Genomic DNA, 14,487 nt, shown 5'->3' with positions numbered 1-14,487 from the left:
CCTATATAAGATTTTCCACAGCTGAAAATGGGAGTCATTTAAAGAATGCATGAAGCTGCTTAGCGCAGCTTCATGCAAGACAGGCACTTGTGCTCGCGGACCAACAGGCTAAGAAAATGCTAAACAGCAGCACTCAGGTTGTCACAGTGACATGTTCATCTCAAAGTGCGAGTTGCGGATTCTTTTTAATCCTTTGTACTTCACCTGCATTTTCTTTCCTCTCTTGTACAGGTACACTAGCTGTACCAGCTGCATGCATTCACACTACCATCAAGTCATCAGGAGTGTTTGTACCTCTATCTAAATATTACACTATTGTCTAAGATGGAAAATCAGACTTGTCTATTTTGCTGTAATGGTTCTGCCAATAAAAGACTGATTATACATATTTATTTTCTTGCAAAGCTGGCATTGTATATGTAACAAACCAGTGCAGCATATAATCTAAAACATTTTTCCTTTTTTTTTTTCAGATGCGTAACACTCACCTGCTATGAAACCAACTTGCAGTGCATAGTTCATACAAAACACAGAAGATGATTGTGCACCATCTTGAATGCCTTGGCATACTTATTTAGGAGTATTTTGTATCAGCTATGCAGCACAACTTGACTTCCATGTTCAAGAACAAACTAGCCTGCACACAAGTTTCTTTTTGCACTAACTACGTTAAGCATGTGCCATTTAAGTCCTAGTCAAGTCTTTTAAATACTCCTCCTTGATCAGGTGCTTGTCACTGTCAAAACTGAGGCAAGGTATAGCTTTGTCTACAATTTTTATTGCACATGAACGCAAATGAACAGAGACGACAGAATTTAAAAAATTCATGCTAAAGGGCAGCACTCTATAACAACCCAACACTGAAGTCCAGATTACAGTTTTGCAATGAACTGGCTTGAAAAGCACAACACACATTTACTGTTCGATTGTGTCTGACTGTTGCGTGGGTGATCAAATATTGGGCCCCTGTACCTAATCTGAGCATACTTTAAAGAATTGTAACACAATTCAGTCATCCACATCACATTTTTGCATGCACTATACATCCATTTTTTTTCTAGAACATTTTCTGGGTATCCCATAGACATTTCGCTGCAAGACTTGTGCATATTACATGGATGTTCAGCGAACGTCTAGAAAAGGCACTTTGAATGTTACCTGAAAACGCCCTCAATATTAATTCAATGTTATTCTTATTTTGTTTGACAAAAAATACTGCACATTTTTATGGTGTATGACAGTGTAGCCCATCTAAATGTTACTTTAATGTAGCAGAGAAATCTGTATGGTCATTAAAAGAGCTATATAAAGTTAGCCTGCTTCACTACATAAAATGGGTATGAAAAGGTGACATATCTGAGGGATAAAAATAATTCCAAGTTCACAATAATTGGTAAAACTTGGTGAAGAGCACTCACCTAAAGCACCTAAATAAACCTTTCCATGCCTTGTTCACATACTGATTTCTACTACACTGTAACACTGAAGGTACAGCGGTGGCGTAGAGGTAGAACACCCGCCTCGCGTGCAAGAGGTCTGTGGTTCGAATCCCGGTGCCGCGCAATTTTCCACCGGATTAAAAAAAAATCCGCGTTTTGATAAAATTGCATAAACAGGCCTGGAGTGTGGCCTGATCACGGTGACCAGAAGCGGTAACCAGAGCGGATTGGCCTCACCAGAGCAGGACTGGCCACCCTGGTGCAGTAATTGGCCACAACCTCCTATATATGAACACAATCAAATCCCGGCCCTCAGTCCCCAGCAGCTGCGAAGCAACTGACCACGGCAGCGGTCAGACCTGCGACGCAGCAGAGGGTGCTAAGAATCCCTGGTTCCGGACAGGCCGCCATTGGAATATGAGCCTGGCAACGTTTAACGCTAAAACGTTATCTAGTGAGGCGCGTCTAGCAGTGCTGTTGGAGGAATTAGAAGGCAGTAAATGAGATATAATAGGGCTCAGTGAAGTTAGGAGGCCAAAAGAAGCGTTATACAGTGCTAAAAAGCGGGCACGTCCTGTGCTACCGGGGCTTAGCGGAGAGACGAGAACTAGGAGTCGGATTCCTGATTACTAAGGATATAGCTGGTAACATACAGGAATTCTATAGCATAAACGAGAGGGTGGCAGGTCTTGTTGTGAAACTTAATAAGAGGTACAAATTGAAGGTAGTACAGGTCTACGCCCCTACATCCAGTCATGATGACCAGGAAGTCGAAAGCTTTTATGAAGACGTGGAATCGGCGATGCGTAAAGTCAAAACAAAATACACTATACTGATGGGCGACTTCAATGCCAGGGTAGGCAAGAAGCAGGCTGGAGACAAGGCAGTAGGGGAATAAGGCATAGGCACTAGGAATAGCAGGGGAGAGTTATTAGTAGAGATTGAAGAACAGAATAATATGCGGATAATGAATACCTTCTTCCGCAAGCGGGATAGCCGAAAATGGACGTAGAGGAGCCCGAACGGCGAGACTAGAAATGAAATAGACTTTATTTATTTATTTATTTATTTATTTGAAAATACTGCCAGCTGCTTTTTGGCAGCCAAAGCAGGAGTGGTACATAGAAAATACAAAGGGATACTGTAGAAGCAAAGAAAATGCCAAAATAAAATTCGAACACAGCAAGCTCACACACAGTGCAACACAGATCATACTTGTACGTTACTGCGCAGAACAATATCTCTGAAACTAATGACACGAGTTGAATAAAAATTCCGTACGAAACGAATTGCGTGCTTCGCTCACAACTGAGAAATAGCCGATAAAAAAGAGTCGACAGTACGCTTGTTCGTTACCTCTTGTGGAAGCCTGTTCCATTCTCTTATCGTTCTAGGAAAAAATTAAAATTGATAAGCGATAGTTCTAGCCTGGGGTGCAATAAGGGTAAGTTCGTGCTTTCCGCGGGTACTTCTACACGTGTTAAACTGTAAGTATTTGTCAAAATTTATTTTAGTTTGGCCGTTCACTATCGTGTAAAGCATCTTCAGACGGCGTAGCTTACGGCGTTCTTCCAGTGTTGGAAGACCAGACCTTGAACGGAGATCAGATAGTGATACTTGTTTTCCGTAGACATTAAAAATAAACCTGAGTGCTCTTTTTTGTACTTTTTCCCGCTTATCTGTATCAGTCTTAGTGTGCGGGTCCCAAATGACATCGCCATATTCAAGTAGAGGACGCACCAGTGAAGTATAACCAACTAGTTTCGTCTTGCTTGTACAGTGCTTCAGACGTTGCCGCAGTAACCATAGTCTTTTTGAGGCTGACGAAACTATCTTTTTAATGTGCGCACTCCATCTTAAATGGAGAGATATTTCAATCCCCAGATATTTAAACGTATCGACAAGAGTAACGCCAACGTCGTTAATTTTGTATGCATGCGATAGTGGACTCTTCTTTTTTGTTACGGTCATTTGGGAACCCTTAGGGATATTTAGGCTCATTTTCCAGGTCTGGCACCAGTTAGCAATTGATGTTAGAGAATTACTTAAGAGTAATTGATCATCCTTAGTTTGAATGGCATGATAAACAACGCAGTCATCCGCGAAAAATCGGCATTGTACAGCAGTGTCAAGTGAGAGATCATTCAGATAAACAAGAAAAAGTAATGGTCCAAGGACGGACCCTTGAGGTACGCCTGAAAGGACTGGAAGCATTGATGATTTAGAGTCACCTATTTGAACATATTGTTGGCGTTGCGTTAGGTAAGAGTCAAGCCACCTCAGAATACGCTCATTTCTAAAGAGATGCTTTAGTTTTAATATCATTTTGGAATGCGACACGCGGTCAAAAGCGTTTTCAAAGTCTGGAAAGATTATGTCGGCCTGGCCACTGTTATCAAGAACTGCAAACAAATCATTAGTAATATGGAGTAATTGTGTCACTGTTGAAAGGCCACGCCTGAATCCGTGTTGACTGTTCATAAAAAAATTGTTGCCTTCTAGGAAGCTGCTTAAATGTTTGAAAAGAAAATGTTCTAATACCTTGCTAGCTGTGCACAACGACACCGGGCGATAGTTAGTTACTGTGAGCTTATCGCCAGTCTTGTGTATTGGTATAATTTTGCCTATTTTCCAGTCAGAAGGAACTTCTCCTTTCTCCAAACTTTTGCTAAAAATAATATAAAGATACTTGGCATGCCACTCCGCGTATCTAAACAAAAATGCATTGGGGATTTCGTCGGGTCCCGAAGATTTCCTGATGTCTAAGCTAAGCAATGCTGAAAAAATACCTTCTGTGATTATTAGCTCTGGAAGTTCATACATAGTTGCGTGGCTGAAATCTATATTGTTATCGGCACTGCGCAGAAAAACGGACGAAAAATAGTCGTTGTATGCCGTTGCTATACATGTTGGGTCAGTGACATCCTTATCGTGTATTTTCAATTTATTAACTGGTTCCTTCTTTTGCGTCAAGTGAAGCCAAAACTTTCTCGGATCGCTGGAAAGGAAGTTGTGCATATTGACGTTAAAAAAAGTGAATCTGGACGATTTTATTTTCGAACGCAAGTCCGATCGCAGCTCAGCCAAGGTGCCGCTATCTCTCTGGTTTTTAGACGATAATCGTTTTACGCGCCGCTTTATATGAATGATTTCGCGCGTTATCCAGAGGCTTCGACGTTTGCTATTATGTCTTTTAGGGATATATTTATTCATGCAATGACGCACCGAACATTTGAAGTGCAGCCACAAACTATTAACAGTTGTAAAGTTTCTGTGACAATATAAAAAGAAATCATAGTCTTGTTCTAAGAAATCTAATATGCTGACATCGTCCGCATTATTAAAATCATAGTAGGGCCTTGGCTTGCTGCGCTCAGCTTTACGCCACAGTTGGCTTTTAAGAAGGACAGAGAAATTGTCGGATATACCGGGCACGATGTCGACAGTATAACCTAGTTGACTTGACGTTTTCGGATATGAAGAGTAGGTCGAGAATCGAACTTGATACGGCAGTCTGGCGCGTTAGGGTATGCACTACCTGGTGTAGATCGAAGGCATATGCGATGTCTAGCAACAGATCCGCGTGATGGCATGTTGAAGTGGCACACATCAAGTCCCAGTCTATATTAGGCATGTTGAAGTCGCCACTCATTATAACGCAACTGTAGCGCTTTTTGTTGTCGTACAGAAAGTTGTGTAGTGCCTCCAGCAAAGAAATGTCAGCATTTGGTGGCCTATAGACAGCTCCGATAAGTGCGTTTTGGCCGGAAAGTTTGGCAGCTATCCACACCATTTCAATCTGCTTATTGTGTGGGACCAGCGTATACTGAGTGCCTTTCTTCATCAGAAGTGCCACACCTCCCCCTCTTGAACAGCGATCATGACGGATAATTTCATGCGTGACAGGTACAACATCTGCATCATCTATGCTATCGTGAAGCCAAGTCTCTGTTACCACGGTGATGTCAGGATCGTAAGCAATGAGTAAACCTTATAGATCGTCGCTTTTATTTACAATGCTTCTAGCGTTTACATTCATTAAGGATAAAGCTCTTCGGTTGTGAGGAACTATCGGCTGAGGTGGGGGGTTGTTTGGATTGCATTGTTGGGTGCAGTCATCCCAAGAGCGTGGTCATTGCCTAGTAGACTGAACAAGTTCGTTCCGCGCCTCATTCCAATAGTAAAGGGTCCCATTGATTCTAACCTTGTCGAAAACAAGGATGACTTTATCCCCATTGGACCTGTTTACTTTGGTACTTGCCCAAAGCTTCTTGCGGATAGACTGTACCCTAGGCGAAAAGTCCTCCGAAATACTGAATTCCGTATCTCGCAATTTACCATAGTTTTTCAAAATCCTAAATTTGTCTCTCCCATCAACAAGTTTGAGAATAACTGGACGAAGCCTATTCTCTGTTGGCTTACCGATTCTGTGGATTCGTTCAATGCCCACGTTGGGCAGCTTCAACAGGTCGTCAAGGATATCTTTCGATACTGTCCGCTCAAGAGATGCAATATGCTCCCCTTTTGCTTCCTTTACTCCAAAAATGATGAGGTTACTACGTCTGCTTCGGTTCTCGAGGTCGTCAATCTTCAAAAGTAAGCTGTCAACTGTCTCTTGCAAGGCATCAACTTTACTCGTATATTTGGTGACCGTTGAAGCTACGTTATCCAATTTCCTGTCAATGGCATTCAGTTTGTCGGTAGACTCTAAGTTTGCTGTTCGTTGTTTGCTTGAGGTCTCGTATGTCGTCGCGTATGATTTTAAGAATGTCTTCAGTAGAAGGACCCGGATTAGATTCAATGTCTCCACAACATGGTAACAAATTAACAAAACAGTGATACATCATCAATGTAAGATCAAAAATGGACCATGGGCACGGCAGAAGCAAGAGGCATACGTTGTTGCTACGGTAAGAATGAACCAAATGGTCTTACCTCACCTGCACAATAAACAAGAAGGGATTCGTGAGACGCATTGTCTCGGTGCTTCCGCCGTGCCCACTGGTCGTGATCCGTGCAGTGCAGTCCCTTAAGTACACCCATGTAGCAGACGTAGATATACGTTGGTATCAAGTGAACGTCTGGTGTAGCTCTCCAACCGCGCAGGCTCCATAGACAATCGTCGGCACCGTGAAACGATGTGTCAAACCCAGCAACTTGATGCGCAGTCGTAGTAGCATTAGGTAGATTGTCGGTGTTCAGTTCCTCGGCCGGTACAGGTGAAGAAGTGAAAAGGACGGCCTGCACAATAAACAAGAAGGGATTCGTGAGACGCATGGTCTCGGTGCTTCCGCCGTGCCCACCCACTTTATACTCTGCGCTAACTCTGGCATCATACAAGATGTGGACGCGCTCAGCAAGGTGCGCTGTAGTGACCATAGGATGGTAAGAACTCGAATTACACTAGCCCTGAGGAGGGAACGGAAGAAACTGGTACATAAGAAGCCGATCAATGAGTTAGCGGTAAGAGGGAAACATATCCAGCTTTTCCGGACACGTACCAACTAGCGCCCCAAGCGGCCCCGGCACGAAGCTAGCGCGTTTTCAATGGAACGAGCGGGTTTTTCGCGAACAACAAAAGCTGCAGGCCGATTATTGAAAAAGGCAGGTGACACACGTGTTCTGGAAGACAATCCACACGAGCCAAATGCAGTGATCACTCTATGGCACGTAAGAATTTTGTTCCCACAGCGGTTAAAGTTTTAGCAATGGAAGCCTATGGAAACGACGAAAATTTGTGCTTCATTTTTGAGGCAAGAACGATGACTGTAATAAAACTATCCCGTCTATCGTAATACGCAGTGCAGCGTATGTAGTCCGGAGACTCAGCTTTCGATTGATGCCTATCTCGACTCTCCACATATGGCGTAAGACTGTTCGCGAAAGCGATTTTTGTAACACTGTCGTGAAAATTCACATGGTATGTATAAAAAAAAAATTACCGACGATTACGTTACTTCCTAATGCGAAATTTGAGCGCAGCAAATAAGCTGTTTCACCTTTTGGATAGATTGAGGCAAAGAAATCGAGCAACACATGTATGCGCTATCACATAATTTTTTTTTTATTTTTCACACGTATTCCTTTAACAAAGACTCCACTAACAGTTCTTGACAGTCATGAAGGAAGCTTTGTGGTCGGAGAAATAGACTGATATATGTTCGACTTGGTACACCAATGCTTGATTCTCAAAGACGAGATCTATACAAGTGCCTCGCGAGGTTGTCACAGCCGTGGGGGAAGCAGAGGCTAAGCGCCGCCGCCGAGAAGACCCTGCAGTTCGCGCCGCCGAAGCGGAGGCTCATCGCCGCCGTCGAGAGCAACCAGCAGTAAGCGAGGCTGAAGCAGAAGCTCATCGCCGCCGCCGAGAAGACCCTGCAGTTCGCGCCGCCGAAGCGGAGGCTCATCGCCGCCGTCGAGAGCAACCAGCAGTAAGCGGAAGCGGAGGGGGGCGGCGTGTACACCCAGCGGCAAACGATGGGGGCAGAAGCGCGCGCAGCAAGCGGACAACACGATAAAGGGAGGAGGGAAGAGATAGCAGCGACTGACTGATGCCGCTGACGGCGATAGTGAGTCAACCCCAGCTATCCGCCACACAAGAACAGGGGGGGGGGACCCTTTCCTCCTCTTTCTGCATGGCGGCGACGGTGTTCTATGCAGTCACGTTATCTTGACTCTCTAGCGGCGTCAGCGGCATCCAGCGGTATCAGTCGGTCGCTGCTAGCGCTGGGGGGATGAAAGGGGGGCGGAGCTGGTTACGAGGCCGACGACGACGCCGACGACGACGCCGACGCGAAACCCAGGAACGGACGCCAAAGAGCTGCGCTCTAAAACATGAGCGTACCGCCTGGCGAAGCCTCGGTAACCGTGGCAGTCTCCGCGTTCGGCTTTCGAGGAGGAAGGACGCGTGATGGCTCGCTCCGTGCGAGGTTCTTTGGCGGCCGCCTTTGGCCGCGGTGACAGGTTTTCTTCTGCACCCTCGGATTATAGGATGTTGCTGCCAACATTGCCTTCAGGCGAGAGCATGCAGCAGTGCGTTTTTTTGCACGGGGACCTGGCAAGAAGACCATATCGGCTGGAAGATTTTCGCGAGCCATTGGAGGACGCTGGTATCATCAAGAACATCACGGGTATTGGAGCCTACCAGATGAATCACGTCTGGCTAGTCAAGTTGCGCAGCAAGGCGGACAAGGACGCTCTGGTGAAAACGGGTGCACTTCAGGTCAAGGGCGGCTTCTGCGCTGTCATTGACCCCGTCCAACAAGACGTCACCGTGAAAGTGCACTGGGTCGACTTTGCTGTCCAAAGTGAGAGCTTTCGGCAAGCGTTGAGCAGCTTTGGTGACGTCCTTGACGTGTCGAACGACAACTGGTCCGTCGCCGGTGTTGAACATGCGACATCCACGACGAGAGTCGTGCGAATGAGACTTAAGGAAGGTGTTGAGCTTGATGACCTGCCTCATCTTTTCAAGTTGGGAAGTGGCACCGTCCTTCTTGTGGCCCCGGGCCGGTCCCCGCTATGTTTGAGGTGCCGCAGGCAAGGACACATTCGACGGGACTGCCAGACGCCACGTTGTGGTGTGTGCCGGGCGTTCGGACACGAAAGTAATGACTGTGCAAGGAGCTACGCCAGAGTAACTAAAACCGTTCTCCCAACAGAAGTACAAGAGAACATAATGGACGCGGAGGAGGCCGAAAGGTCTGCCCCGAACAGCAACACCAAGGAATGCGAAGACAAGGCCCGGGAGACTGACGCTGAGAAAACTGGAAGGACGACACCTGACAGTCGGGACTTGACGAAGGCAACTGAGGAACGTGCCGAAATAGGCTGCACGCAAGAGTCACTGCCCTTAAGTCAAGCAAGTGAAGAGGAAGACATGAGCGACAGCACCGAGATCACTACGGCCGAATATCAAGCAGACGCTACAGGGGCGACCGCGGGACGCGGGAAGCGTCCCAGAACAGGCATTCCGAAGTTGACGGAGGACAGCACCGAACGCAAGGTTAAACGCCTGGAGCGTCAGTGGCACCGCGTTGCTGGCGCCAAGGGTAAAAAATATGTCCCTGAAGTCCGGTCGGCGTCATCGTCGCCGGTTCGGGGTCAGGGACGCGATAAGTAATACCCTGGTATTCCCACTGCAGGGTAGAGCCACGGTTAGCGTTGTACTGGTGGTTCGCGCTTACAATCACCATGATTAGTATACCTGCACCACTACGCGTCGGTACGCTCAATGTACGGGGTCTAGGGGCTAGTCGCAAGCAATATCAAGTTAAACGCATAATGCAAGAAAGAGACCTAGATTTGCTTGCGGTCCAGGAGACGAAGGTTAGCAGAGAGGAGGCGACCGAAGGCTTGGTAGCAAAATTTTCTTTGAGGTACAATGTATGCGTGAGCCATGCGGTGGGAACATCAGCCGGGTGTATGTTGTTTGTTAAAAATTCAATTGGCATTGTCGTTGAAACGGTTACAAGTTGCTTGCAAGGACGCTTTGTTTTGTGCGATCTTTCTTACGGGGAAACGAAATTTAGAATTATTTGTGTCTATGCACCTACAAAGCCGCATGAAAGATTTTTGTTCTTTCGCGAATTGAGTATGTATTTTGATTGTGAGAGGTGTTTGATTGTGTTGGGTGACTACAATTGTATCCTTAATCAGGAAGACCGTTCAACCACTGCTTGTGTAAATGAAGAAAGTGCTGCGTATCTTAAAGAATGCGTGAGCAAATTCTCTTTAAATGATGTGGCACAGTTCGCAAGAGGTGGAAGTCGCCAGCATTTCACACACTTTCAAGGCACCAGCCATGCACGACTAGATCGAGTGTATGTGTGTTCGGAGATTGCGCCTTTGTGTCAGAACTACGATGTTGATGCTGTTTCTTTCAGTGATCATTGTTTAGTGACCTTCGAGATCGGCCAAAAGCAAAAAAGGAAGCTTGAATGGGAAAGATGGAAATTGAATGCCAAGCTTATCAAGGATGACGTATTCATAGATGAAACAAAAAAAGAAATACATCATTTTTTTAATGACACACTACGCAGTGCCGCAGAGAAATGGGAGTTATTTAAACAAAGGGTAAAATTGAACGCAATAGAAAGAGGTGGGCATATGAAGTATCAGGCTCAAAAACATGAACAGATGCTGCGGCAGGAGCTCGAAGACTTGGTGCGAATCGAAACAGCTAATCCGGGTTTGGTGACGCAAGAACTACAAGTCATTAAAAGAAAATTAGAAAGCTTAGAGGAGGATAAATACAGAGGTGCAATTATACGAGCACGAGCCGAAAAATATCTCGCGGGGGAATTACCTACAAAGCGAGCTTTGTCAGATGAAAAGGCGTACGCTCGAGGAAATGAAATATTGGAAATAGAATATAATGGTAGGATATTCAGAGAACAGAAAATTATCATGACGGCATTTGAAAGTTACTATAGAGATTTGTTTGCTTGTCGTGAGCCAAAGGTGCCGGGCTACGAGGATGACTTTCTGGCAGAAATGCCGACGCTAGGCAAAGAGGAAACGAATTTATTAGAAATGAATATTAGTATGGAAGAGATTGAGAGGGCTATTGAGGAACTGAGCTCGGGCAAATCTCCTGGTCCGGGTGGGATTACCGCGGCATTTTACAAGGCGTTCAAGACGGACATGGCAACAGCATTGCATGAAGTATTTTCAGAGGCACTCGAGCGGGGGACTTTACCACCATCGTTCAATCGTGCGCACACAGTACTAATCCCAAAAGGCAAAGAAAAATATATGCTACGTAAAGTAACGGGATACAGGCCAATTACGTTGACTAATGTTGACTACAAGGTTTTCATGAAAGTTCTTGCAGCAAGGCTGCAGGGAGTTATACAGAAGTTAGTTGGGCCGCATCAGACATGCGGCATCAGAGGTAGGAAAATATTTACAAATATTCATACAGCTAGAAGCATTTTAGAATATTGCGATAGCGCTCTCCTCAAGGTAGCGATGCTGCAAATAGATCTAGCTAAGGCTTTTGATATGGTACCACATAGTGTTCTCTTGTTATTAATTGATTATGTAGGGCTTGGTTCCGTCATGTGTAAAGGCATCAAAATGGCATATCAAAGCTCATGTACCAATTTAATTGTTAATGGTGAACTATCACAACGCATACAAGTACTCTCTTCCGTTCGACAGGGTTGTCCGTTAAGTCCTTTACTTTTTGCTTTATTTTTGGAGCCGCTTTGTAGAAAAATAGTTAATAGTACAGAAATCAGGGGGTTTAAGATACAGTCCTGTGAAGTACGTGTTCTAGCTTATGCCGATGACGTTGCCCTATTTGCTGCAGATAGGGAGAGTGTTAGCTCATTATTAAGAATTACTGAAAGGTTTTGCGAGAAAAGCGGCAGTGAAATCAATAAGCAAAAGAGTATCGGTCTCTGGCATGGCCATTGGAATGCCACGCCCGGTGTTTTTGAAAATATTCGGTGGCTCACGACACCTAGCACTTACCTGGGGGTACCTTTGGATGGGTATCGTGAGAACGAGTCACTTTGGCTCGAAAAAACGGATGAAATGCGTGCGATGGCCGAAGCATGGGGTGGACGTGAGTTGTCGATTTTTGCACGTGCCACTGTTTGTAACGTTTTTCTCGTCGCGAAAATTATGTATCTTCTGCAGGCACTGTATTGTACACGTAAGCATATTCAAAAATTTCACCGAATATTTGCCACGTTTATCTGGTGTTCTACGTGGGAGCGAACATCAAGGACGAATTTGTTTCGTCGAGTAAAGAAAGGTGGTCTGTCGGTGTGCCACTTGTTTCTTCAGCAAGTTGTATCACTTTTCATATTGATAAGGGACGAAAGAGACCCGTTTCTGTGTTGTTTTTTTCAAACCATGTTAACAGTTTCTATGCCTGATTTTTTTGTTTCTTCAGCCATTGGCCCTCACTACACAATTTCAAGGTTCTTGCGTGAAGTTGTAACGTCCTATCGTTTCCTTAGGGCGAGATTTTCCCTTGAGTACCTCTCCAATGTAAAAAGAAAACGTCTTATGAAGGATCTCATTGAAAGTGTGTTCCCTGTTCCATTATATCGGTTAATTTTTCAACAAGGGCCTGGGCAAGACGTACTTAAAAGGGTTAAAAATATGTGTATACCGGCGAACGTTAAAACATTCTTTTTCAAGCTTCACACGGACACCTTGCCTGTTAAAACATGGCTAGAGGAAAGAGGGATTTATGTGCCATGGGGAAGCAGATGCTTTCTGTGCAACAAAGCTGAAACGATTGAACATGTTTTCATCGATTGTAATAATGCCATATTCTTTTGGGATATATTACAGAGAACGTTAAAGATAGACCTACCCCTCAATCCACATGGCATTCGTTTTTTACCGCCTGAACGCGATTTTGAACAGATGGATATGATCTTTTTACTTGGACTGCGCGCAGTATGGCGTAGTCTGTTGGCATATAGACATTGCGATGTTAAAGGCCGAACTGTGTATGAATATTTTGTGGAAATGGTTGTGCAGGTACGTGACGTGTACAAGATGAATGACTGTGATGAAGCTGTGGTGTCAATGCTTGATACTTTGACACATATAAAACGAGTGTGATCTATGATCACAAACACTTTTGAGGCTTGTAGCCAAGCTGGAAATAAAGAAAAAAAAATAAATAACCATGGCCGAGTGGTAGAATAGCGAGCACCTTTAGTACCGCATCACTAGGGCCGCGGTTCGATTCCCGCTTCGCAGTTTTTTTTTAAACCGCATAGGACCTAGTTTTGTAGTCTCTCACTAGACGGCAGAATCACAAAACTCAAGATTTGCTTTCGGTTCTGGTTTACCAGTGGTGCTCTTGCAATATTATGCTTTCTCTTTTTCCTTCATAAAACGTAGCATTATCGTGTTCATTTGTTAATCATCGCTTTTATGAAGATTGGATTCATTGGACATCATAACTAGAAGCTTGCGCATGGCTTTGTGTTATGAAAAAAAAAAAAAAACTTTCGTGCTTTGTAGCGTGGAACCTGGGAGAACAATATAGCTATTCTCATTGCGTTCTTCTGGGAGGTCCGTTTTCTTTGACTTTCGGCTGTCCTTAATGGCACACACTCCGAGCGAATCACGTCCACCTGTGCCACAATGCCACCCGGTGGCCAGTGCCATTCCTATGCAACATTCGTGTGGAAGAAAGGGTCTGCTAGGCTGAGTCGCTGCCCGAACGTTAATTATTTCGAAAGATTCATCCAAATAAGAAATGCACCAACTAGGAGAAGATGTGCAGCGTCTGGATTAATAGCTACTGTTAATGTGTTCCCTACAGCCAAGTGGTGTCAATCCGTAGGTGTGGCTGTAAAAAACCATTTGAATAAATGTCCCGTGCTGTGTCTACCCCGGTCGCTCTACAGAGAAGCTAGCTTGGCTAGCCCTCAGCATTTAGGATCAACATATGGTGTCCTTCGTTCGGTGCATTTGCTTTAAATGCGCAGCATTCTTTGGCGAGTACCCCAGCAGTTTGGTAGCAAAATCGTGCAAAATCGTGTCTGTAACGCCAAAAGCTTGACGCATTTCCCATATAAATATATAGGTCTTCATAAAAAGGGTTGGGGTGGCCAACTTGAAATTGGAAGTGGCATCAGCATAAATTTGGACGTGATACAGAGATGGGTCAAGCTGAATTTGGCAGTGATATGGGAGTGGTCCTACCTAAATATGGGGTGAAATGGTAGTGAGCCAAGTTGAATTTGAGGCTGATATGGAGGTGGCCCAACCTAAATTTTAGGTGATATAGGGGTGGGTAAGCCTAAATTTGGGGGAATATGGGGGTTGGGCCAGCCTGGATTTGGGGATGATATGGGAGTGGGAGAACCTAAATTTGAGGCTGATATGGGGGGTGGGCCACCCTAACCATGGGCGTGATATGGGGCTGGGCCAAGCTGAATCGGGAGGTTGGGGGCTAACCTAAATTTGGGAGTGATTTGCGGTGGGCCATCCTAAATTTGAGGTGATACAGGGGTGGGCCAGGCTAAGTTTGGGGCTGATATGGGGGTGGGCCAAACTGGATTTGGGGATG

General features: G+C 45.1%; 1 protein-coding gene across 1 annotated transcript in view; it reads right to left on the bottom strand.

Annotated features, from left to right (window-relative positions):
* Positions 1-205: 205 nt before the first annotated feature.
* The window catches only part of LOC142586063 (uncharacterized), a 151,141-nt gene continuing 136,859 nt past the window's right edge, over positions 206-14,487 (bottom strand). Inside the window, exon 3 of the mRNA XM_075697330.1 lies at positions 206-6,680. Within this exon, the coding sequence (XP_075553445.1) occupies positions 6,345-6,680 (336 nt within the window). The 3' untranslated portion in view covers positions 206-6,344. The remainder of the gene's footprint in view (positions 6,681-14,487) is intronic.

Source organism: Dermacentor variabilis, chromosome 6, assembly GCF_050947875.1.
Source record: "Dermacentor variabilis isolate Ectoservices chromosome 6, ASM5094787v1, whole genome shotgun sequence".
Classification (NCBI taxonomy): Eukaryota; Metazoa; Arthropoda; class Arachnida; order Ixodida; family Ixodidae; genus Dermacentor; species Dermacentor variabilis.
The sequence above is the reverse complement of the archived record's forward strand: the minus strand, read 5'-3'. Positions and strand labels throughout refer to the sequence as shown.